The following is a 24,750-nucleotide window of genomic DNA, read 5'->3' as shown; positions in this document are numbered from 1 at the left end:
CTTTTTAAGATTTTATTTATTTATTTGACAGAGAGATACAGAGAGAGAGAACAAGTATGTAGAACAGCAGGCAGAGAGAGTGGAAGAAGCAGGCTCTCTGCTGAGCAGGAAGCACAACATGGGGCTTGATCCCAGGGCCCTCGGATCTGATCTGAGCTGAAGGCAGCCACTTTAACTGGCTGAACCACCCAGGCGCCCCAGATTTTTCTTGCTTCTTCTTCTTCTTTTTTTTTTTTTAAAGATTTTATTTATTAATTTGACAGAGAGAGATCACAAGTAGGTAGAGAGGCAGGCAGAGTGAGAAGGGGGAAGCAGGCTTACCGCTGAGCAGAGAGCCCGATGTGGGGCATGATCCCAGGACCCCAGGATCATGACCTGAGCTGAAGGCAGAGGCTTTAACACACTGAGCCACCTAGGCACCCCTTTTTCTTGCTTCTTGAGGTAGGCCTGTATTGCTATAAATTTCCTGCTTAGAACCACTTTTGCTGTGTCCCAAAAGTTCTGAACCATTGTTTTCATGTACTTTTTAACTTTTTTTTTTTTTTAAGATTTTATTTATTTATTTGACAGAGAAAGGGATTACAAGTAGGCAGAGAGGCAGGCAGAGAGAGAGAGATGGAAACAAGCTTCCTCCTGAGCAGAGATCCCGATGCAGGGCTCGATCCCAGGACCCTGAGATCATGACCTGAGCTGAAAGGCAAAGGCTTAACCCACTGAGCCACCCAGGCACCCCTCCATGTACTTTTTTATTTCTTCTATTTCCTGGTTGACACATATCACTGTTTAGTAGAATGTTATTTAACCTCCATGTATTTGTGGTCTTTCCAGATTTTTCTTGTAATTGACTTGTAGTTTCATAGCATTGTGGTCAGAAAAAATGCATGGTATGAATCTGATCTTTTTTTTAAAAATAAGATTTATTTATTTATTTATTTGACAGAGAGACACAGCGAAAGAGGGAAATGAGCAGGGGGAATGAGAGAGGGAAAAGCAGCTTCCTGCCTAGCAGGAAGCCTGATGTGGGGCTTGACCCCAGGACTCTGGGATCCTGACCTCAGCCAAAGGCAAACACTTAAAGGACTAAGCCACCTAGGCACCCCAACTTCGATAGTTTTAAATTTGTGGAGGCTTTCTTTGTGGAGTAATATGTGATCTATTCTGGAGAATATTCCATGTACACTTGAAAAGAATGTGTATTGTGCTGCTTTAGAACAGAAATGTTCTGAATATATCTATTAAATCCAACTGTTCCAGCGTGTCATTCAAAGCCATTGTTTCCTTGTTGAATTTCTGTTTAGATGATTTGTCCATTATATAGGTGGGTGTGAAAGTCCTCTATTACAGCATATTATCAATCAGTTCCTTTATGTTTGTTACTAGCTGTTTTATGTATTTGGGTGCACAAATATTTACAATTCTTACATATTCTTCTTGGACTGTCCCCTTTATTATATTATTATATGTATCCTTCTTAACTCTTGTTACAGTTTTTGTTTTAAAATCTATTTTGTCCGGGGGGGCGCCTGGGTGGCTCAGTGGGTTAAGGCCTCTGCTTTCTGCTCAGGTCATGATCCCAGGTAATAGGATCGAGTCCGGCATCAGGCTCTCTGCTCAGCAGGGAGCCTGCTTCCTCCTCTCTCTCTCTGCCACCTCTCCACCTACTTGTGATCTCTGTCAAATAAATAAATGGAATCTTTAAAAAAAAAAAACTATTAAAAAATAATAAAATCTATTTTGTCCGATATAAGAATTGGTACTCTGGCTTTCCTTTAACATCCATGTGCATGACATATGTTTCTCCATCCTCTCACTTTCAATCTGCAGGTGTCTTTAGGTCTAAAATGAGTCTCTTGTAAGAGCAACTGGCTGGCTCTGCTGGTAGAGTATGAAACTCTTGATCTCAGGGCTGTGAGTTCAAGCCCTATGCCATTCTTATTTAAAAATACAAATATTGGGCGCCTGGGTGGCTCAGTGGGTTAAGCTGCTACCTTCGGCTCAGGTCATGATCTCAGGGTCCTGGGATCGAGTCCGGCCTCGGGCTCTCTGCTCAGCAGGGAGCCTGCTTCCTCCTCTCTCTCTCTGCCTGCCTCTCTGCCTACTTGTGATCTCTCTCTGTCAAATAAATAAATAAAATCTTTAAAAAAATAAAAAATAAAAAAATACAAATACAAATATTATTGGGCGCCTGGGTGGCTCAGTGGGTTAAGCTGCTGCCTTCGGCTCAGGTCATGATCTCAGGGTCCTGGGATCAAGCCCCACATCAGGCTCTGTTCAGCAGGGAGCCTGCTTCCCCCACCTCTCTCTGCCTGCCTCTCTGCCTTCTTGTGATCTCTGTCTGTCAAATAAATAAATAAAATCTTTAAAATAAAATACAAATGTTATTAACGTTTGATGGAGCCATGGAATTTTCTAAGTCTATTCTCATTTTGCATAATTCTTTTTTCTCTTTTGTTCAGTTTAATTACTTTCCATTACTCTGTCTTCTAGGCCATTAACTCATTTTTCTGCTTCTTCCAACCTGCTGTTCATTCCATCAAGCACCTTTCTCATTTTGTCTATTGAGCCCTTTTTCTCTGTTATGTTATTCCTTATGTGTTAACGGTCTCGGGAAGATCCTCCACTCTCTTCTCAAGTCCAGTGAGTATCCTTATGACCACTGCTTCAAATTCTCTATCATGCATGTGACTTATATCTGTTTCACTTAGATCTCCAGCCGTGGCTTTGTCCTATTCTTTCATTTGGGACAAGTTTCTCTGTCTTCTCATGTTGTCTAAATCTCTGTGCCTATGTTAGGAAAGTCAGCTATGTTTCCTGTTCTTGAGGGTGATGGCTTTATGATGAGGAGGATCTGTAGTGCCCTACTGTGTAGTATCCCATTCCCCAGGGCCTGGCACTCCTAGGACGGTCTCCAATGTGCTACATATGCTGTTTTTTCCCGGCCACTTTATCCTTCAGACCAGTGATTTGCAAAGGCTCTCTTTGCTTGTTGTGAGCAATTTGTCCCTGGCCTGAAAGTGGTGGCATTTTAACTAGGTGTGCTGGGGCCTGCTTGTGAAATGAGATATGTCACTGCCAGAACCAAGGCCACATCAAACTCTTGGGTTGAGAAACACAGTGTGGGCAGGGGTTTGAGCTGGTTTTCTGGGGAAGGGAGCCCACCCAAGCTGGGACTGAGGCAAGCACAACTGGGAGGAGTGGTTTTACCAGAGCATGGAGGGGTGGGACTTGGTGTAAGCAAGTTAGATGGCAAGTGTTAGCACGGTGCTGCTTCCAGCAGGGGGCCCTACGCATATGCTAAGGGGTTGGGAAGGGAAATGGCGCCTGCCAATTCCTTTGTTCCTAGAGGGGTCTCTCGATGAACACAGCCTCTCCGTGACATGCTCTGAGATGAGCAACTAACCTCCCTACTGTGTGCTCCAGGCACTCTTCAGATCATTTTCCATGCTGTATGTCTACACCATGTTTGCCAGCCTTCTCTCCAAGAGCAGCCCCAATGTCCTTCAAGCTCTCCTAGAACCAAGCACAGTGACCTTTAAAACTCGAGGCTTTAAGCGCCACTGGTTTCAAGAACTCATGAAATTCAGGCCCTCTCAATTTCCAAGCCAATTGCTACGGGGATTTGTTTTCTCCATGCACTCTCTTGTGAACTAATTTGTCATATGCCCTTTTTTGCGATGGCTCCTAACTCCACACCTGCCCCCCCCACCCCTGCACGGTTCAGTGGCCGCGACCTGTTTCTTTCTCAAACCGTACCTCGGCATTTCCTACCTTCTTCAGTATAGCCTCTTCTCTGTCTTTAGTTGTGGAGTTTGTTCTGCTAGCCTTCAGAAAAATTTCTGGGTTCTTTAGGATGATTTGATAGTGCCACGATCTTCTGTCTTAAATAAATCTGTGTCCTTGTAAATGTCCTCATCCTTACTGAAACACTTCCTTATTTTCTGGCACCTTAAGATGTTTCGTGCTCATCTTGTATTTTTCCTACTCCAGCCCGCCAATCAATCACTTCTCTCAGGCACCTGAGTTCCATTTATTGGAGACCAAGATCTAAATGCCAGGTGTGTCCCTGTTACTAGTGTGTCACTGCTCATAAGCCGCCTCGGCAGACATGGCTAGGGATATGTACGCATGTATACTAACCAACCACACATATCTATATTTATTTTTACATCACTCTGTCTATATATAAAATTAAAACCTGGGACGCCTGGGTGGCTCAGTTGGTTGAGCAGCTGCCTTCGGCTCGGGTCATGATCCCAGGGTCCTTGCTCGGCAGGGAGCCTGCTTCTCCCTCTGCCTCTGCCTGCCTGTCTGCCTGTGCTCACTCGCTCTCTCTCCCTCTGTCTCTGACAAATAAATAAATAAAATCTTTTAAAATTAAAACCTTTGGAAATTGCCAATTCCAATCCAACACCATAGGGTACAGTCTAGCATTCCCCCTTTATTATCTGTATCTTTTTAACAGTGAGCTCTCATCTACAATAGATTTATTTGTTCAATCCCAGTAAAAACATAAAATTAGCTTCAGAATTGCTAACCTACACCTCATGTAAGAAACAGTTTTACTTATTACAGTATTTGTGTGTAGTTCTTTTTGGCTTACAGCTTCCAGTCAAAACACTGTTTTTAAGGTTAGTTAGGTTAGTTCTTTCCCAATCCCTTCAGCATGGCCTCAAACTGTGCTAGCCAGGATCAGTAAAAGACATGCCATAAGGACCAAAACAATCAAGGGTTCCTACAGGTCAGACAGTGCATCTCCTCCCTTGAAAAAGTAATGATGAAATGGAATAGTACTACGGCCAAGGAGAAAATATTTCTTGAAAAAAAGAATGCTCCAGATTCAAGTCACCTATATGTATATCATGTATGAAGGAAATACTTTGCAAAAGCTTCATAATCAACATCTCTACAAACCAACTCTTTAACCTTATAAGTAGTAAGAAATTAGAAACAAGCCAGATAGCAATTACAGTTAGTTTCTTTTTTAAAAAGACTCTAATAATGTTAGCTTGAATGTGTTCCTAAACAGATCACATTGGCAATTCTTACGTTGCTTATACACAAAGAAAACATGAGTATTTTAAAGTACTGGAAAAAGCAAAAGGAAGGTGCAATAAAACTGAAATAGTAATTTTAATTTGCCTTCTATAATCTGGAAAGAATCAGACCCTATATATGAGCAATAATAAAAAAGTATACTCACCATCGGCTGAAAATTTGTCGATTGCTTGGGTCAAAGTAAGGAAGTTGCCTGTGGACTTGGACATCTGAAATAGAAAGTCAATGATCAGATATTATTAAGAATATATATAAATAAAATAAACCAAATCAGACAAATCAAAGTAAGTAGGTTAGCCACAATCAGATAAAGACCAAAAAAAAAAAAAATTAGAGAGAAAAAGGAAAAGGTATCTTGCACTAATTTTACAGAGCTGGACACTGAAATCCAGTTAACATAGTGACTTGTCTGGGTCACTCAGCTAGGCAGGGACAGAGCTAGGACAGGGTCTCCAGTCTGGTATTAAATGCACTAATCTTTCCAGTAGATTATACTGCCCCTTAGGAATTTGTTTATACATGTATAATGATTCCACTGTATCTCTGGAACATTTCAGGGGTCTTAAAGAAGAGCTTTAGAGCAATTAGAATCATTCAGAAACAAATGGACTGGCATATGATGTCAGAGTTAGGTGTTTTAGGGAACTTCAACTAGTGTCATTTAAAACAAGTGGTTGTTTCAAGTCGTGCTCTACCTGAGGGCACCACATTTAAGGACACACTGTGCACAGCCTGCCAATTTTTACTATTTAAGAATTTGTTGTCTTTGGGGTATCTGGTGGCTCAGGCAGTTAAGTATCTGCCTTCAGGTTGGGTCATGATCCCAGAGACCTGGGATTAAGTCCCACATGGGGCTGGCTCCCTGCTCAGCAGGGAGCCTGCTCCCCATCTCCCTCTGCCTTTCTCCCTGCTTGTGCTCTCTTGCTCCCTCTAGCTCCCTCTCTGGGCATTGATCTCTCAAATAAAATCTAAAGGAAAAAAAAAAAGCATTTGTTGTTTTTAACAGAACTTTGCTGATACCAAAGAGAGGTTATAATCTAGTCTTCTATCACACCACAATGAAGTATATAGTTCTAATAAAAATAGTACAATGTATAGTATGACAACTTTGAGACCAAAGAAAATATCACATTATAACACAATTTATATTTATACACATATATACATACATGTAAATACATATATAGTTCTACTTCGCCTTACAAAGTAAAAAATGAATTTGATAATCAAAAGTCCTTGTGGATCTAACACACATCTAATCAAAGAGCTGTTTTTCAGTCTAATACAGAGATTATTTTAAATGAACTTCTATATTCCCTTTCAACATCAGGGCACCAGTTAAAAATGTTTCATTTTGCAATTCATACCACCTGCTATTTGTTTAAATCAACACCTATTTTCATTATGACAGACATTTATAGCAAAGAATACTCTTTTTCAATTAATATTCCATCAGTTGTAGCAAAATGCACTAATTGTACCAAAATCAACTTGCTACGAATATTCTCACTAAGAAATAAATAACATGGCCATTTTTAGTTTATGTGAGGAGGGGTACCCTTTTCAATGTGCACAAAAGCATCACAGGGGCAAGCAAGGGCTTTGTCACGGGGTTTGAAGACACTGATTTATGAGATAAAGTCTTATATAGCCTATAAAAAAATCATATATATTAGTAGTTTTAACAACAGCAGAAGCAGTAGTAGTATAGAGAGAGATATGTTATACTGCCTGGAAGAAGCATTAAATAACAGTTAAGAACCCTACAAATTCCAAAATTCTATTATTTTAATTCAGTGGCTGATCACAGTAGAAAACAAATCCCACCAAGTATTTTCTCAACTTAATGAGAAAGTTATTCTAGGGTCACAACGCAGGGTTTTTATATTTCTTTTTTTTTCTTTTTTAAAGATTTTATTTATTTATTTGACACACAGAGAGAGATCACAAGTAGGCAAAGAGGCAGGCAGAGAGACAGGGGAAGCAGGCTCCCCGCTGAGCAGAGAGCCCTACACGAGACTCGATCCCAGTATCCTGAGATCATGACCTGAGCCTAAGGCAGAGGCCTAACCCACTGAGCCACCGAGAGCCCGGATTTTTATATTTCTTATATCTCCCTCTGTCTACTCCAGTCACGAATTGTATCACCTTCTACCATTCTAACTACAAATGTTAAAACAGATAAGTTTTCCCAGTTCCTGCCCTCCGTTAATACTATTTACTCCACTTACTCCCTAATTTATGCTGGTAGTCCTAAACATTTTAAATGGAAGATTAACACTGATTTTTACACTCTCTATTTCTTTAAAATGTACAACTTCCTACATCTGCAAAGTTCTCGGCATAATTTTAAATTTTCTTACCTTCTCAGAGTTGAGGAGGAGATGTCCATTTGCTCTCACAGCAGTGGGCCATTTGTCACTTTAGAGGTAAATGTTTAAAGACAGAAAATAAAACTTTAAGGTTCGAGTCTAAGCTTAAGAAGTTGAGGTAAATGCTGAAAGCTTTACAACAGTTTGCTAGGACAAATGTACAAATGTACTGAGTCCTGCTCTTAATAGGAAACAAATGAAAATAAGAAGTGCCCATTAATAAAGGACTGGTTACATAAACTATGGTACAGGCATACACTGAAATACTATGTAATAGGTATTTTAAAAATATAGGAAAGGGCTAGATATGTGGATATAAATAAATCTTAGAAGCATACAATCACATGGGGGATAAAAGTGTCCACAGTGTGGTATCTCTGCATAATTAAAAAATAAATAAACATGGGGTGCCTGGATAGCTCAGTCCAAAAAGCAAGTGACTCTTGGTCTTTGGATTTTGAGTTCAAGGCCCACACTGAGTGTAGAGACTCCTTAAATAAATAAATAATCTGATGCTAGTTTATTCATAAACATGTCATCCAGAAGAAATCATAAGAAAGCAGTGGCAGGGATTACCTATGGGAAGCAGAGTGATGTGGGGGCAAGGGTAAAAGTTCCCTTTTCTTTTTTTTTTTTTTTATGAACTCTTTGAATTTTTGAACTATGTAAGTTCCACTCATTCATTCTAGCAATGAGATTATGCGAGGATAGTGGTTGAGAACAAGAGTCCTGGAGACAGGCTGTAGGGTTTGCATCCTCCCTATGTCATTGCTGGGGAACTCAGCACTGAGTTACAATGAACTCTCTAGGCCTCAATAAAGTTCCTTGTCTGTAAAACGAGGATATTATAGAAGGTCCTGGAAAAGTTGTAATGAAAATGAAATGAGTTGTCATAAGTGATTAGAACAGTGCCGGGTGTTACTGATAATTATTACTTACAAGCACTTGACATTATTACTTACCTATAATTTATAAAATCTAATACATGTTCAAAAACTTGATGCAAAGGGATGAACACTCAACTATGTTCCCCAAAAATACTTCTGAGATATCCAATTTCTCCAAAAATACATTTTAAACAGTAACAACAAAATAATTGGGTAACATAAGATTTATTTTATTCCTCTACTTCAAAATCTTCCTCTTATTCTTGAGAAAGAAAATGCAATCTCATTCTAAATATAGGAAGTCACATGAGATTGTTCTGGTGATAGGAAATAAAATTTAAACAGAGGGAGGTGTCTGTTTCCTCGGCTACCTTGAGAGACTAAATGAAAGGCACAGAGACATATTTGGATCAAGAGGAAAAGATGATAGAAGTATTACTTTTGAGCATACAGGATTAAAAATGACACTTAGATTCAGACTCTACTCAAAATACCACTACCAGGGGCACCTGGGTGGCTCAGTCAATTAAGCATCCGACTCCTGGTTTTGGCTCAGGCCATAATCTCAGGATCACTGGACTGAACCTTGTGTCAGTCTCTGTGCTGAGTGTGGAGCCTGCTGAACATTCTCTCACTTCCTCTCCCTCTCCCACACTCTCCACACTCTCTCTCAAAGGGAAAAAAAAAAAAAGAACATCACTACCAACTAATGTTGTAAACTTGCAGCTCTCAGCTCTAAAGGGATGTTTCCTTCCAATTCTAACATTCTAGGCTCTGTCTTGAACCACCTTTATTTCTGCATGTAAGAGGTCAAAGAGTCACAAAACAGGTCAAGTAAAGTACTGAAAGACTGTCAAAGTACCTGAAATGTGATGTGCTTTGGTCAGCCCAAGGTAAATATGTGGATTTCTGGATGTAACAGAGAGGAGAAAGCGTGCTTTCTGCTTCATTTATATGTTCAACAGAAGAAAAAGACGGCAACTGGCAAACCTAACTATGCCTTGCGGAGTAACTTCTTAAATATTTGACATCATAAGACATAAGTTTAGTCTGCAGCCTTTTTAGCACTCACCTTTGTTCTGGCCACATAGCCACATGATTATAAAGGTAATATGAAAGATGATTAGGAACAAGATCCTTGCCAGACACTCGGAGATCCACAGGATACCAGAACTCAAATTCCTGCTTTAACTGATCTAATTTCTCCTTTGGAATCTGAGTCTTGGGAAATGGAGCCTTCTTGAAGAAAACATAATCCCAAACCTCCTTGGTCATCTGTTGCGGTCTGTATTAAAAATAAAACAAACAACAAAATATACAGATTATTTCTTTGAAGAAATCAAAATATTCACTTAATCATGAAATAGGAATCTCTTAATATACCTACACTAACAAATGATGACAAAAAACTTCAATAAGGGGGCACCTGGGTGGCTCAGCAGGTTAAAGCCTCTGCTTTGGCTCAGGTCATGATCCCAGGGTCCTGGGATCGAGCCCCACATCGGGCTCTCTGCTCCGCAGGGAGCCTGCTTCCTCCTCTCTCTCTGCCTGCCTCTCTGCCTACTTGTGATCTCTGTCGAATAAATAAATAAAATATTTTTTAAAAAAAGACTTCAATAAGAATAAAGAATAGTAACGATAACAGAGGAGCTATTTATTACTTTTTCTCAGTGCAGCAGCAAAAAAACAAAAACATCGTAACAAAACTCTGCTAAAGGAATTCTGATGAAAACTAAATTAAAAAAAAAAAAAGAATTTTCAATGCGTATATCAAAAGATTCTATCTCTTGCTAACAAACTACACTACTTTGCCTCATCCATTTACCCACCTGATGCCCAGCGGAGACTCTGCCTGTCCACGCAAGTTCCCCCCTTGCAGTAGGTGCGCAACTGTGTAAAATGCCATGTAAATAGTGGAATCAGAGAGCGATTCAATCAGCCACTGCTCATCCCAGGGCAGACGGGTACCTGCAAGATAAAAAGAAAAAAAATTAATGCATGAGGAACTCAAGAGACATGTCATCTAGAGAATCCACATTTTTAAGACATATAGCATTTACAAAGCTCTTTATTTTAAGAAGGTCTTAAATTTGCTTGTATAATTAACAAAATAAACTGGTACATAAAAAACCAAACAGCTGAAGCACTGGAAACTTTCTTAAAAAAAAAAAAAAAAAAATCCATAAAGCTATTTGGGTTAGAGAGGTCATATTTCTACCACCAGGCAGATGATAGGGTACCATATTCTAGTTTCCCTCACCCTCTAACTGAAACCTCTCACTTCCAATTCAGAAAAAATAATACAAAAGAGGGAGACAAGGTAAAAGTGTAAATTTGCCGTGTAATTGGCAAAGTCATTCAAACAGAAGAATTTGAAGTATGCGTTACCTAAACCGTAAGTTCTCGAGCAAGCATGCTCTTGTAGCCAACCTAAGGTAGCTTCAAAATTCCTCCTGGTCTCCTCACAGAATCTGGAGAGAGTAAAAGATAAAGTGCCTTTCTTCACTTTCACTGTCTTCCATGTTTCTCATCTCCTCTCCCTTCCCTCATCACTTTTCCCCTTTCTTTCTTACGTTTCCAGGCCCTTCAAGCACTGAGAGGTCTGTTTTTTCCAGTTCTCTTCTCCATAATCCAAGTACCTTGGGAGAGGAAAGATTGATTAAAAAAATAATAATAATAAAAGTCAAAAGGATAAATAAAGTGACTGGAGGAAATTTCTTGCTATGAGAGAGGCTAACCACTGATCACACAGGGCCACGACACATTCATCTGCGGATCTGGACATAACTTGTTTCTCCGGTTCCATGTAAATAAATGCATCTCCCTACACAAAAGCAAACAAAAATATATCAGGTGTTATGTCAAGTCAATCTCTATTCCTCAGCGATAATAAAAACAACTTCAAAAAAAAAAATGTTATACCAATAACCAAAACCCCACATTTTCATTATGTCTTCCCTTGTCCCAACAGAAGTTATCGGCCTTTCTTTCTACACATTTGCTTTTGAAAAGGTGAGCATCTTTGTCAACAGATCATCTTTCCTATAGATTATTAGATTATTCCTTTTCAGTAGAATGTAAAAGATGTTCAAGAGTTTCTAATTCTATGGTTTGAAGGTCAGATTGCCTATGGAAGCCTTTTATCCTTGTTAGAATAAAAATGTAAAAAAAAAAAAAGAAATTAAATGCATGGAACCACTGCTTTAAAAAAAAAGATGCACAAAAATTAAACATGGAAAATATTGCTGCTAAAGATTTATAGTGTCATGAAAAATGCTCACTAGTAAACTAACCATGAATTTAATTATTTACCAAATACAAGCACCTCTTAACGTATTATGTTCTCAAACTTTAAGCCTATTTTAAAAAATAAATCCAACATTATTATTCATAAAATGGTTAGTTTTTCTGTGTTTTTAATTTAATTCTTCATACTGTTAAATAGCGAGGACTTTTTAAAGATGATAAATTAAAAACAGACATTTAACTCTACTACCTCTCAAAATTCCAGCAAAATGACAATAAGGAGGGTTTTTCTTTTTTCCAGTGGCATGAATTTACAGATACAAAAGAACAGAAGAAGAAATAATATCAACCAACTTTTGGAAACTAAAAACCAGGACGAACAACTGCATTAGCAGGTTGAGGAAAGCTAGCTAAATCCTAAGCCAGCACTAGAGAAGGTGAAAAGCAATCCAATTTGCATTGCAGAACCTCCAAAAAACTCAACAATTTGTGGTATAAGATGGTGCTGGAAGTGGAGGCAATATGAGGCTGAAAATAAGGGAACTAACTTAAGTTTTTAAAGAAGAGGTTAGAGCCCCAGACACTCTAATCCCACACTATACAGACTTGAAACTCTTCCCTATGCCAGCAGAACAATGAAGGTTTCTTCTCTGGAGAGGAGGAGAGAATAACTCAACCAAAAACAAAGTTGAAGGCACAGGTATCACAGTGGAAATAGATGAACTAACTGGAAAGTCAGTACATTGGGAATTGGTATTGCCCCTAGCAACCTTTTCAACTCCCAGAATGTTCAGTTAGCTCAGACCTTTTAAGCCAGAAACTGGAAGAATCTTTTGGGAGGAATCCAACAAATACAAGAAGCTCTAATTAACATCAAGGCTAACAAAAGCTTCTCCAAAAGCCAAACAGCCCTTCTATTTTTTTTCCCCAAACAGCCCTTCCAGATCTTCCCCAGTGAAGTCCTACTCACATGCAAAATGCTTCTGATTACCTTTTCATACCCACTCGTAAATATCAACAACTTTTCTCAGGGAAATAAGAGATTAAGATTTCACATCCATGAAACAGGAACAGCAACCTCTAAAAAAGGACCAGATAGCAAGAATAAGCTCTTATACTGGCCCTGAGTTGGTAATCTCAAAGATGGATAATAGTATATAGGAATTCATCATACTACTCTCCACTTTTAATAAATCTGAAATTTTCCATACTAAGAAAAAACATGTTCTACATGCTCACAAATAGCAGATAAAAAAAACCCCACAGTTAACAAACAAAATCTTAAAGGAAGAAAAAGTTGAGGGACTCTGCCAGAAAGAAAAGGACTTCCAAAATCTAAGAGAACCAATATCTGAACAAAAATAATTCAGAAAGTGAAAATAAAGAACAGGAAGAGATGAAACAATCAAAGAAAAGGTCAAGAAATTTTCCCAAAATTAAACCACAAAAGTCTCCAAACTGAAGGAATCCACCAAGCACTCAAAAAAGGAATAAAAATTGACTTACACCAAGGTAAGTCATGAAATTTTAGAATACCCAGAAGAAAAAGAAGATTCTACAAGCTTCCAGAGAAGGGAAAAAACAGGTCATTCACAAAAAAAATCAGTTATTACCAAAATGATCCTGGACTTCTCAGCAGCATTACTGAAAAAGAACACCTGGGGTAATGCCCATAAAATTTTAAAGCAAAATTATTTTCAATCTAAAGTCCTGTCCCCAAGCAATCAAGTATGAAGACAGACTAAAGCTATTTCAGATATGGAAGCTCACAAAAATTTACCTTCCAGGTATGCTTTTTCAGGAAAGCCACTAGAAGCAGAGCTTCACAAAATGAGAAAGTAAATAATAGAGCAGCAGTGATGGGATCAAGAATAGAAGACCTCCAACTTTAAAAAAAAAAAAAAAAAAAAAAAAGGAAATTCTTAGTAATAGTGGAGAAATCTCCCAGATGACATTTGTCCACCAAGACAGTAAGCAACTAGTCCTGACTAAAACAGGCAAGGCAGCTCTGGAAGAACTTTCTCTAAGATGGAACCAACAGCGTACTGATGTGTAAAAGTATTATGAGAAGAAATAAACGGGCCAGAATCTGGGGATGGAGTACTGATCATTATATTTTAAAAGAAGGAAATTAAAAAAAAAAAAAAAAAAAAAAAGACAACTACTAAAGCCAGGGGAAAACAAAAGCTGGGGAAGAAAAGTTCTCATTGTACACTTCATTGTAGATCAGTGATGCCTCAAAAATGCACACAATGACTACTGTTCTCATGAAAGTTATAATATACCCAGGCTAGGAAGATAGGAGTAGAAGAGTATATACAAATAGTGAGGTTAGAAAGAAAGACACAAGGTAGAAGGAAGAGTTAAATCTTGATTTTCCACAATAGGAAGTCAATGGCTAATGCCTAAAACTGAAAAACAAAATTAAAAAATGACTGTGCTAGCACTAAGATTAAAGATCTTTAAGAGAGACAGAACTTTTTTTAAAAGAAACAACTGAAACAGTTGAAAGTAAGCCTGTTCAAAGAAGAGAAATTTTTTTATTTTTTATATATTTTTTATTTTAATAAGCTTTACAGACCACTGTCACTATGTACTAAGGCCATATACAACTGTCAGAAATCAAAATTTAATTTAAAAATTAAGTAGCTAGGGGTGCCTGGGTGGCTCAGTGGTTAAGCCCCTGCCTTCAGCTTGGGTCATGATCTCAGGTCCTGGGATCGAGCCCCACATCGGGCTCTCTGCTCGGCGGGGAGCCTGCTTCCTACTCTCACTCTCTATGCCTGCCTCTCTGTCTACTTGTGATCTCTCTCTGTCAAATAAATAAAAAATCTTAAAAAAAAAATTAAGTAGCTAAACAGAAAAAGACATTTCAAAAAAATGAAGACAGAGGGGAAAGAAAAAGGATGAAGTTAAAAGTAAAGCACTACACAAAGAGAACTGTAACTATCAGTATTTCAAATGGCCGCTGCCAGCAAACATCTTTAAGTTCTCTGTGCTTTGCATGTGCCAACTTTATAGGTCTACATGCCATCAACATTACAGGTGGGATGTTCAAGTTAAACAAATTGCTAAATAAGTCTCCTATTTCCTGCCATAAAATTATTTATTTTTAATAGAGCTCCAGGCTTTATTATAGAACTCAGTACTAATTAACACCATGAAGTCTATTAACTGAAAGGTTTTCTCCTAAAGCAGACTTCAGAGGATAGCCTATCACATACAGTGTCAATCATGTTTTTCTGAATAGTCTTCTTTACATCTTGGACCTTCTGTCCCTTAAATCCATCCACCAGCATTACCTAAAAGGATGAGAAGTGGGGGGGGGGGGGGAGAATATGATTAAAATTTGCTTTGTGTTTCCTCCAAACTTTTCCTAACTAAATTTACTTCCATCCACAACCAAGATATTTTTTTTTTTTAAAGATTTTATTTATTCATTTGACACAGAGAGATCACAAGTAGGCAGAGAGGCAGGCAGAGAGAGAGAGAGGAGGAAGCAGGCTCCCCGCGGAGCAGAGAACCCGATGCGGGTCTCGATCCCAGGACCCTGAGATCATGACCTGAGCCGAAGGCAGCAGCTTAACCCACTGAGCCACCCAGGCGCCCCACAACCAAGATATTTTTAGTATGAAATTTATCACACTTATAATCTTAAGTTTTTATTCTGCTATAGCTTAGATAACTAATATTTATAATATACTTGTTTTTCTTTTGGTGTAAGTAGGATAGCTATCAGGAACATGATTAGGAAGGAGTCCTCACTTCTTTCCCACTTCTCAGATTTCCATTTGGAGCTAATTTCAATAGGCTCACTCATCTCATTCCTGAAGGCTTTGGGAAAATGAACTGAGTACATGCAGCTCAGCCCCAACTAGACTTGTTTCCAACTATGCCTGCTGCCAGCGAGCATTTTCCTTTGCTTCGCCATATGATAAACCTGGCCCTTGGGACACCTGGGTGGCACAGTCGTTAAGCTCCTGCTTTCGGTTCAGGTCATGGTCTCATGGTCCTGGGATCGAGCCCCACATTGGCTTGATCCTGCTTAGCGGGGAGCCTGCTTCTCCCTCTCACACTCCTCCCTCTTGTGTTCCCTCTCTCACTGTCTCTCTGTCAAACAAATAAATAAAATCTTTAAAAACACACACACACACACACACACACAAACCTGGCCCTTATGGAAGGCCTGTTTTTCAACTCGGCCTTTTACATAGTGAGGAAATTCAATTCTAGGACTAAGTATTAGCTTGCCCATTGTTGTCACAGATCTAAGCCACACAATCCCCTTCCAGGTGGCATTCTGATCTCCAGCTATGTGACTCCTGTTTCTCTCTGAAATAGTTTCTATCTTAAATGGAAAAGACACAAGTTCTTTTTTTGACTTTCCAACCCTCTAACATGCCAAAATGCTTTTTATCTATTTAATTCATCATTATGAAATTATACTAATTCATCATTATGGTACAATGGTTAAGAGCACAAATCCCAGGGGCACCTGAGTGGCTAAGTCAGTTGAATGTCTGACTCTTGATTTCAGCTCAGGTCATGATCTCAGGGTTTTAAGACTGAGCCCTGCCTCAGGCCCTGTGCTGTGCGTGGAGCTTGCTTAAGATTCACTCTTTCCCTCTCCCTCTGTTCCTCCGCTGACCCAGTTTGCATACACCCAAGCTCACTCTTTCTCAAATAAATAAATAAATAAATAAGCAAGCAGGCACAAAACCTAGAGCCAAGCTGACCAGTGTGAGTACCAGTTCTGCCACTGGCTACCTATCTGGTTGATTTCAGGTAAATTACTTAATATCGGGGCGCCTGGGTGGCTCAGTGGGTTAAAGCCTCTGCCTTCAGCTCAGGTCATGATCCCAGGATCCTGGGATCGAGCCCCAAGTTGGGCTCTCTGCGCAGCAGGGAACCTGCCTCCTCCTTTCTCTCTCTATCTGCCTCTCTGCCTACTTGTGATCTCTGTCTGTCAAATAAATAAATAAAATTAAAAAAAAAAAAAAAAAGGAATCTGGAGGGACGCCTGGGTGGCTCAGTCATTAAATGTCTGCCTTTGGCTTAGGTCATGCTCCCAGGGTTATGGGATCGATCCCCCTGCTGGGCTCCCTGCTCAGAAGCGTGCTTCTCCTTCTCCCTCTTCCCCTCTCCATGCCTGTGCTCTTTTTCTCTCTCATTAAATAAATAAAATCTTTAAATAAATTAAATACTTAAAAAATAAATCTGGAAACGGAAGAACACAGTCTCATATAAATCTCTCTCAAATCAGTATATAGTTGAAACCATATTGAATTTTTCTATTTTTTTCTAAATCACTGAAAAAATTACAGAGCAAAACTTAAAGATTATTACTTACACCATCATAAAACCCTTTCAGATATAACTTCTCCTTTGCTTCTGCAAGCTTTTCTCGGTCATTCTGGCTTTGAACTTTCAAAGCATCACAAATGGTTACAGCAGAAAGATTTCCAAAACCTGGAATTTCAATGATTGGCACCTGCAAAGAACAGCATGTCAGGAACTTATTCACACTGAATGAACACAAAAACAGCCCCATGGGGCATAATCCTTTTGCCTCTACGGTCTAATGAAGTCATTTCAGATTTTATATATCACTACAGAAGCACCACACATCAGGTAATCACAGTGACTAACACCCAGATGTGAATTTGTCCTCCTACTCTCCTCCACAGGAACTACCCAAATTCTCTGCACCAAGCCCCAAATTGTCCTTCCTGCACTACCGAACATACCTTCTCCAGCTCACAACCCTACACGGGCATATAATTATCTAAATAATAAATTCTGAAACTAGGAAAATGATGTAAACAACTAAATTTAAGGATGGTCTTATTGCTGGTTTATGATTCTTCATGAAAGTTATTTGCTAGTGATTAAAATGTTTTTGTTCTCCAGGCATTAATATGAAAACATAGCCATTCATGACTAATATGGCAAAAATTTTGTCTTTAGAAGCTTGAAAATTGGCCAAACTAGCAAAATAAGTGATTATAAAATTGGTGATGCTAAGAAAGTCATTTATTCCAGAATTACAGGTGCTAGGTGCTAAGAAAATGCTTATGGTTGGTCTTTTTCTCACTCCCAACTGCCACAGCAGATATCAAATTAAAATAAGTAAACTCTTACGCAAATTCCTTCTCATTTTTATATTCACCAACTATACAATTTTGTTACAAGGAAAATGTTAGCTCTTTTTTCACTGATAAAGAGAGGGGTATAACTATTCTGAATCTTCTATGTACTCACCGGCTCAAATGGCAAGACCATGTCATCTCTAATTCCATACTTTGTTCGTAAGGCCTACAAAAAAATTTTGCAAATTAACACAATGATCAGCACTTTACTGGCAGAATCATTGAGAGAACCAAAACCAAAACTTTGTCTAATTATTTGTTCTTCTCTCCATACAGAGAATTTTTAATTTTACCAAATATCTCAAGAACAGACCTATGACTTTTAAAAACTCAACCGTTTAAGTTAGAATGAATGGCTTAAATGAATAAATAGTGAGTCAAAAGCAAAAATTCACACACATACACACACACATGAAAATGAGGTTCATACCCTAAGATGCAATGAAAATGTGAATATCAGAAAACTTTTTTTGAAGTTTTATGAAACCCACCAAAACAGATTAAAGAAGAAAAATCACATGATCCTACCAAGAGATGCAAAAAAAGCTTTCGACAAAATCTAATACCCATTCATGATAAAAACTCCTAATAAACAGGAACAGATGCAGACCTTCTGAACTTCATAAAGACTATCTACAAAAAATCTACAACTCCTATCATACTTAATGATGAGAAACTCAAAGCTTTTCCACTAAGATCAAGTATGAAGCAAAGATGTCCCCTCTCGCTGCTTCTTTTCAGTATCATTCCGAATGTCCTTGCCAAAAGAAATCAAGAGAAGAAACTCCTGGAACTAATCAACAATTATAGTAAGGTTGCAGGATACACAGTTAATTACACAAAAGTATACTAAGAATGTATTAAGAATGAACAAGTGGAATTCAAAATTAAAAACATAGTATCATTAACATTAGCACCCCCCAAAATTAAATACTTAGGTACAAAAGTAACAACACATACATAAGATCTATGTAAGAAAAACTATGAAACTCTGTGAACAGAATAAAAAAACTGGACAGACATTTTTAAAAAAATGGACAGACACGTCATGTTCATGGACTGGAAGATTCAGTATTGTCAAGATGTCAATTCTTCCCAACTTACCTACAGATTCAAAGCAATCTCAACCAAAATCCCATCAAGTTATTTTGAGTATCAACAAACTCATTTCAAAATTTGCAAAAGGCCAAAAATTATCAAATCAATACTGAAGAACACAGTTGGCTTCTGGCTTCAAGACTTCCTATAAAGTTATAATAATGAATACAGTGTGGTACTAACAAAAGAAGAGAAAATTGTTCAGTGGAACCAACACAGAGAGGACAGAAACAGACCCCAAAAATATAAGCAACTGATCTTTGACAAAGGAGCAAAGGCAACACAATAATTCAAAGACAGTCTTTTCAACAAATGTTACTGAAGAACTGGACATTCACATGCAAAAAAAAAAAAAAAAAAAAAGAATCTAGACACAGACCTTACACTGTCATAAAAATTAACTCAAAATGGATCACAGACCTAGATGTAAAACCAAAACTATAAAATTCCTATGAGATAATGTAGGTGAAAACTTAAATGACCACAGGTACGGTAGTGCCTTTTCAGATACATCAAAGACACAATCCATGAAAGAAATAATAAGCTGCACATTATTAAAATCGAAACTGCTCTGCAAAAGACAGGTTCAGAAATTAAAAGACAAGCCAAATATCAGGAAAAAATATTTACAAAAGACACATCTGATAAAGGACTATTATCCAAAATATACAAAGAATTCTCAAAACTGAATAATAAGAAAACAAACAATCTGGGTCGCCAGGGTGACTCAGCTAGTTAAGCACCTGTCTGCCCTTGGCTCAGGTCATGATCTCGAGAGTTCTGGGAGGGAGCCCCACACCAGGCTCCCTGCTCAGTGGAGAATGTGGTTCTCCCTCACCCTCTGCCCCTCCCACCCCCACTCGTGCGTGCACACCCACGTGCGTATTTGCTCTCTCTCAAAGGAATAAATAAAATCTTAAAAAAGATATCTGATTTTTGAATGAGCCAAAGACTGTGACACACCTCAACAAAAGAAGATACATAGCTGGCAAATAAGCATATGAAAAGACCACATCATGTCATCAGGAAAATGCAGATTAAAGACATAGAGAAACCTCAGATGCACATGAGTAGTTGAAAGAAACCAATCTTGAGAAGGCTACATACTGTATGATTCTAACTATATGACATTCCAGAATAGGTAAAAACTGTGGAGACACTGAAAAGATCATTGATTGCCAAAGGTCACAGGAGAGAAAGATGAACAGAAAGAAAGAGCACATGGGATTTTTAGGGCAATGAAAATACTCTCTGATATTATAATGATAAATCTGTGTTATTATACAGTTGTCCAAACCCAAAGAATATACACCACCAAGAGTGATCCCTAAGGTAAACTATGGACTTCAGTGTATTATGATGTGTCAATGCAGGTTCATCATGGTAATGAAGGTACCTCTCTGGTGGAAATTTTGACAATGGAGGAGCCTGTGCATGTGCATGTGCAGGGAGTAAATGGGAAATCTCTACACCTTCCTCTCAATTTTACTGCAAACCTAAAAGTGCTCTAAAAGTCTTTTAAAACAAGATTCTATGAAATATTATACTTAAAACAAAGGAAAATACAAAAACATCAAGAAACAAGGCTGAGATAATAGCTCAAAGATACATGATAACTTTTTAGCCTAATTTCATAGTTCAGTGGTACTTAATTAGATGATTTAAGAAGAAATAACATAAAACTCAGATACTCACTTGCTTTTTCTTCAGATCTCTGAGGGCAGCGAAATCATCAGGGGAGTCAGAAGGAACACTTGTGACCACACCAGTGCCTTACATAAGAAAGTGTGGAATTAGTACAACCAGAATGCAATTTCCAAAGTACATCTAGAAAGAAAGAAACTCTTTACCTTTATCTTCCTTGATGGTGAGCATTGGAAGAACATAGATCACCTTATTAGATGCTAAAGGTGCAGAAAGTGATGCACCAAGAATTTCCTATGGAACAAAAAAATCAACATAAAGGTGAAAAAATGTATTTTATCCATTAAAATTTCAAATAGTATTAATATTTTTAAGCCCTGAGAAGCTAGTATTCAAAAATAAATGAAGTAGAACAAAACACCTTTTTATACATATTAGACTATAAATCATTATAAATAATTATGATACCTAAATGTGGTGTGGTAAGGTTGTCAGGAAATTAGTACACTAATATATTGTTTGTGACAGTGTATTCCTTGCGGAAAACAATACAAGAACCATAGGAAGAGATACAAAATGTTCACATAACCTGGACCCAGCAATCCAATCCTAGGAATTTAGCTCAGAGAAAAAAAATAACTTTTTCTCTTTGAGCCTGCCCAATGTTGAGTTAACTATAACAGCAAACCTAGAGACAGCTAGAACTTTAAAAAAGAGAAAAATCATTTAACAAAATGAGATAGCAACAAAATAAAATACTGTATATCCATTTAAAACAATGATTACGAAGACCAATTTAACAAAAAGAATATAACCAGTTAATCTTTAAAAAAAAAAAAAATCCAAAAATTCAACAATACTGAGCCCATACTCTCAGAATGGCAACAAAGAGCTTGCAGCTGCTTGTTGAGCCAAGGAATGCACTGTCTCAGTTTCACACAGTTCCCACCCATCTGCTGTATTCATAAAGCAGCTACTTAGAGTCACATGGATGAAGGCTAAATATCATGACAGTCGTAACTAATCGTAACTAATCGTAAACTATTTTTTTAATTATACCACACACTCCAGAATCTGCTCAAGTTTACATGCAAAGAAACTGTGTTAGGAACAGAAAAAAATCTGTGTTATTCACACAATTCCAAAAAACGTGTCAGACAGAACTCAAACATCAGTAACTAATGAGATGCAGCAGCACTGCTTACACAGAAAAAGACAGGAACCTACTGCAATATCCATTATAGAGAGTGGCTAAATAAACTGTGAAAGAGCCAAACAATGGAATACCATGCAACTGTGAAACAGAAGATACAAGGAAGCTCTGTGCTGTTAAGGCAAATACCAAGACATAATTAAGTAAAAAAGAAAGCAAGACGAAGAACGATGTGATGAAGTATACTGCCTTTTGTATACGAAAAAGAGGGCGGGGTGCCCAAGTGTTTCAATTTTTTTTTTTTTAAAGATTTTATTTATTTATTTGACAGAGAGAGATCACAAGTAGGCAGAGAGGCAGGCAGAGAGAGAGAGAGAGGAGGAAGCAGGCTCCCTGCTGAGCAGAGATCCTGATGTGGGACTCGATCCCAGGACCCTGAGATCATGACCTGAGCCGAAGGCAGCGGCTTAACCCACTGAGCCACCCAGGCGCCCCCCGAGTGTCTCAATTGGTTAAGCATCTGTCTTTTGATTTTGACTCAGATCATGATGTTAGGGTAGTGGAATTGAGCCGGGAGTCAGGCTCTGCACTCAGGCCCCCTGCTTGTGCCCATGCGCTCTTTCTCAATCTCAAGTGAGTAAGTAAAATCTTTTTTAAAATAAATAAATCAGGGTGCCTGGGTGGCTCAGTCATTAAGCATCTGCCTTCGGCTCCGGACGTGATCCCAGGGTCCTGGGATCAAGCCCCACATCGGGCTCCCTGCTCAGTGGGAAGCCTGCTTCTCCCTTTCCCACTTGCCCTGCTTGTCTTCCTTCTCTCACTGAGTCTCTCGCTGTCAAATAAAAAATAAAATCTTAATAAATAAATAAATAAATAATAAGAGGAAAAAAGAATATATACATAAGCATTTGCTTGTAGCTAAGTGAAATCTTTCTGGAAGGATATGTAAAACAGTGATTTTAGTGACTGCCTATGGAAGGGGAAACTGAGTGACCAGTGATGTACTCTCTATTTTGTCTTTTGAATTTTGAGTCCTGCTAATGTGTAACAATTCAGTCCAAAATTAAGTTGGTTTACAAAATATGCAAGAAATAAAAGGTCTATTCAAAAAAGAACTAAGGTAGTATTCTACTCATCTTTTTCTTTTAAAATGTTATGTATCAGGCTGCCTGGGTGGCTCAGTTGGTTAAGCATCTGACTCGGGCTTTCGTTCAGGTCATGATCTCAGGGTTATGAGATCGAGCCCCACATTGGGCTGTGCTCAGCCCAGAGTCTGCTTGGATTCTCTCTCCCTCCTTCTCCCTCTGCCTCTCCTGCTCATGATCTTTCTCTTTAATAAATAAATAAAATCTTTAAGAATAAATAAATAGGGATGCCTGGGTGGCTCAATTGGTTAAGCAGCTGCCTTCGGCTCAGGTCATGATCCCAGCGTCCTGGGATCGAGTCCCACATTGGGCTCTGTGCTTGGCAGGGAGCCTGCTTCTCCCTCAGCCTCTGCCTGCCATTCTGTCTGCCTGTGCTCGCTCTCTCTCCCTCTCTCTCTGATAAATAAATAAAATCTTTAAAAAAAAAAAAAAAGAATAAATAAATAAATGTTATTTATTAAGACACCTAAGATCAGCATTTACCAAAGGGAATAAAATATACTCTGAAGTACTGATAAGTAAATAAACCATAAAGATAAAAGCTACATAATCATCCAGATTTAGTTACTATCAACCAAGATTCTTCAGGAAAAAAATGGCTGCAATTCTACACCAGGAATGCAGGTAGTCATCTTCTACTGCAGCCATTAAATTGCTTGGGGGAGGACAGTCTGTGTTTTTCAACCAGGTACTTACTGAACTGAAACATAAGACTTGAAAATGCTATGGAGTTATGGTCACACAATGAATACTCCACTGTATTAAGAAAGAACAAAACCACTCCTACACACAACATGTATGAATCTCAAAGACCTAATTCAAGCAAAAGAAGCCAGACACAAAAGAGTACAGATTATATAAGTCTGTCTATGCCATACTTGAATGAAAAGTTCGAGAACAGCAACTAATCTTTGGTCTTAAATCAGAGCAGTGGTTACCTTTGCAGGAGAGGGGTGAGTACTGACTCAAGATGGCCAAGAGTGCACTTTCTAGACTACTAGAACTGTTCTATATCTTGATTTGGGTGGTGCTTGCATGAGTGTATGCACATATAAAAATGCACCAAAATACAAAATATAGAATTTACACACTGCATTGTATATGTACCTTAATTTAAAAGATTTTTTTCAATGTCCTTCCCTCAAGTGTTACAGTTGTAATTCTCCTCTAAGTTTAAGCACTAAATTAAAAAATCTCCTACCCAACTCACCTCTCCCATTAATTCCTTAACAACAGGCACCACCCCATTGTGTTTGGTAAAGCCCTGGTATGACATATTCCTGGCAGCTCTTTGGGTGCAGATGAATATATCACCATTCACCGTCTCAAACCCAATGTACTTCATGTCAGGTCGAACCCAACAGTTGGTCTGTCCAAACATGGTCTCAGGTCTGAGAGTAGCAGCGACCAAGAAAATATTTTTCCCTTTCAGGCCACTAAGGAGAAAAAAATATATATTTATGCAAAAAAATGTTGTAGATTCTATCACATTTATCTGTAATTTCAAAAAGAGCAATAACTTTTGGTAACCTACCTTAATTTGGATGGGTACGGATCAAGCACTTTTAACTTGATTAAAGTATATTCCTGAGGTCCCACACCCTAAACAAATAAACAAAACAAAAATTTAAGAGGGAAAAAAAGACTTGGATTAAACCCACTAATCTTCATGAGAGATCTGAGTCAATTTTTTTAGATGGATTCTCACATTGTTAGAATAATTCTTTCTTCCAATGCGGAAACTGCCAGTGGGGAGATAACTATATTCACACAGAAGTCTAATGTCGGGGCGCCTGGGTGATTCAGATCATTAAGCGTCTGCCTTCGGCTCAGGTCATAACCTCCGGATCCTGGGATTAAGTCCCATCAGTAGGGCTCCCGGCTCAGTGGAAGTCTGCTTGTCCCTCTGCCTCTCCCCCCTGCTCGTGCTCTCTCTCTCTCAAATGAATAAATAAATCTTTAAAATATAATAAAAAATAAATAAAGGTCTAATGTGAAAGA

General features: G+C 38.4%; 1 protein-coding gene across 2 annotated transcripts in view; it reads right to left on the bottom strand.

The window, feature by feature from the left end:
- LARS1 (leucyl-tRNA synthetase 1) overlaps nucleotides 1-24,750 on the bottom strand; it is a 71,280-nt gene that overhangs the window by 26,008 nt on the left and 20,522 nt on the right. For both annotated transcript variants that reach the window (XM_032336289.1, XM_032336290.1), the window contains 14 exons: nucleotides 24,284-24,351; nucleotides 23,960-24,185; nucleotides 20,658-20,745; nucleotides 20,503-20,579; nucleotides 17,822-17,875; nucleotides 16,911-17,051; nucleotides 14,785-14,862; nucleotides 11,053-11,138; nucleotides 10,888-10,953; nucleotides 10,703-10,785; nucleotides 10,144-10,282; nucleotides 9,387-9,599; nucleotides 7,419-7,476; nucleotides 5,201-5,264 (listed from right to left, as the gene is read on the bottom strand). In XM_032336289.1, the coding sequence (XP_032192180.1) occupies nucleotides 5,201-5,264; nucleotides 7,419-7,476; nucleotides 9,387-9,599; nucleotides 10,144-10,282; nucleotides 10,703-10,785; nucleotides 10,888-10,953; nucleotides 11,053-11,138; nucleotides 14,785-14,862; nucleotides 16,911-17,051; nucleotides 17,822-17,875; nucleotides 20,503-20,579; nucleotides 20,658-20,745; nucleotides 23,960-24,185; nucleotides 24,284-24,351 (1,441 nt within the window). The remainder of the gene's footprint in view (nucleotides 1-5,200; nucleotides 5,265-7,418; nucleotides 7,477-9,386; nucleotides 9,600-10,143; nucleotides 10,283-10,702; nucleotides 10,786-10,887; nucleotides 10,954-11,052; nucleotides 11,139-14,784; nucleotides 14,863-16,910; nucleotides 17,052-17,821; nucleotides 17,876-20,502; nucleotides 20,580-20,657; nucleotides 20,746-23,959; nucleotides 24,186-24,283; nucleotides 24,352-24,750) is intronic.

The sequence above is a fragment of the Mustela erminea genome, chromosome 3, assembly GCF_009829155.1.
Source record: "Mustela erminea isolate mMusErm1 chromosome 3, mMusErm1.Pri, whole genome shotgun sequence".
Taxonomy (NCBI): domain Eukaryota; kingdom Metazoa; phylum Chordata; class Mammalia; order Carnivora; family Mustelidae; genus Mustela; species Mustela erminea.
The sequence above is the reverse complement of the archived record's forward strand: the minus strand, read 5'-3'. Positions and strand labels throughout refer to the sequence as shown.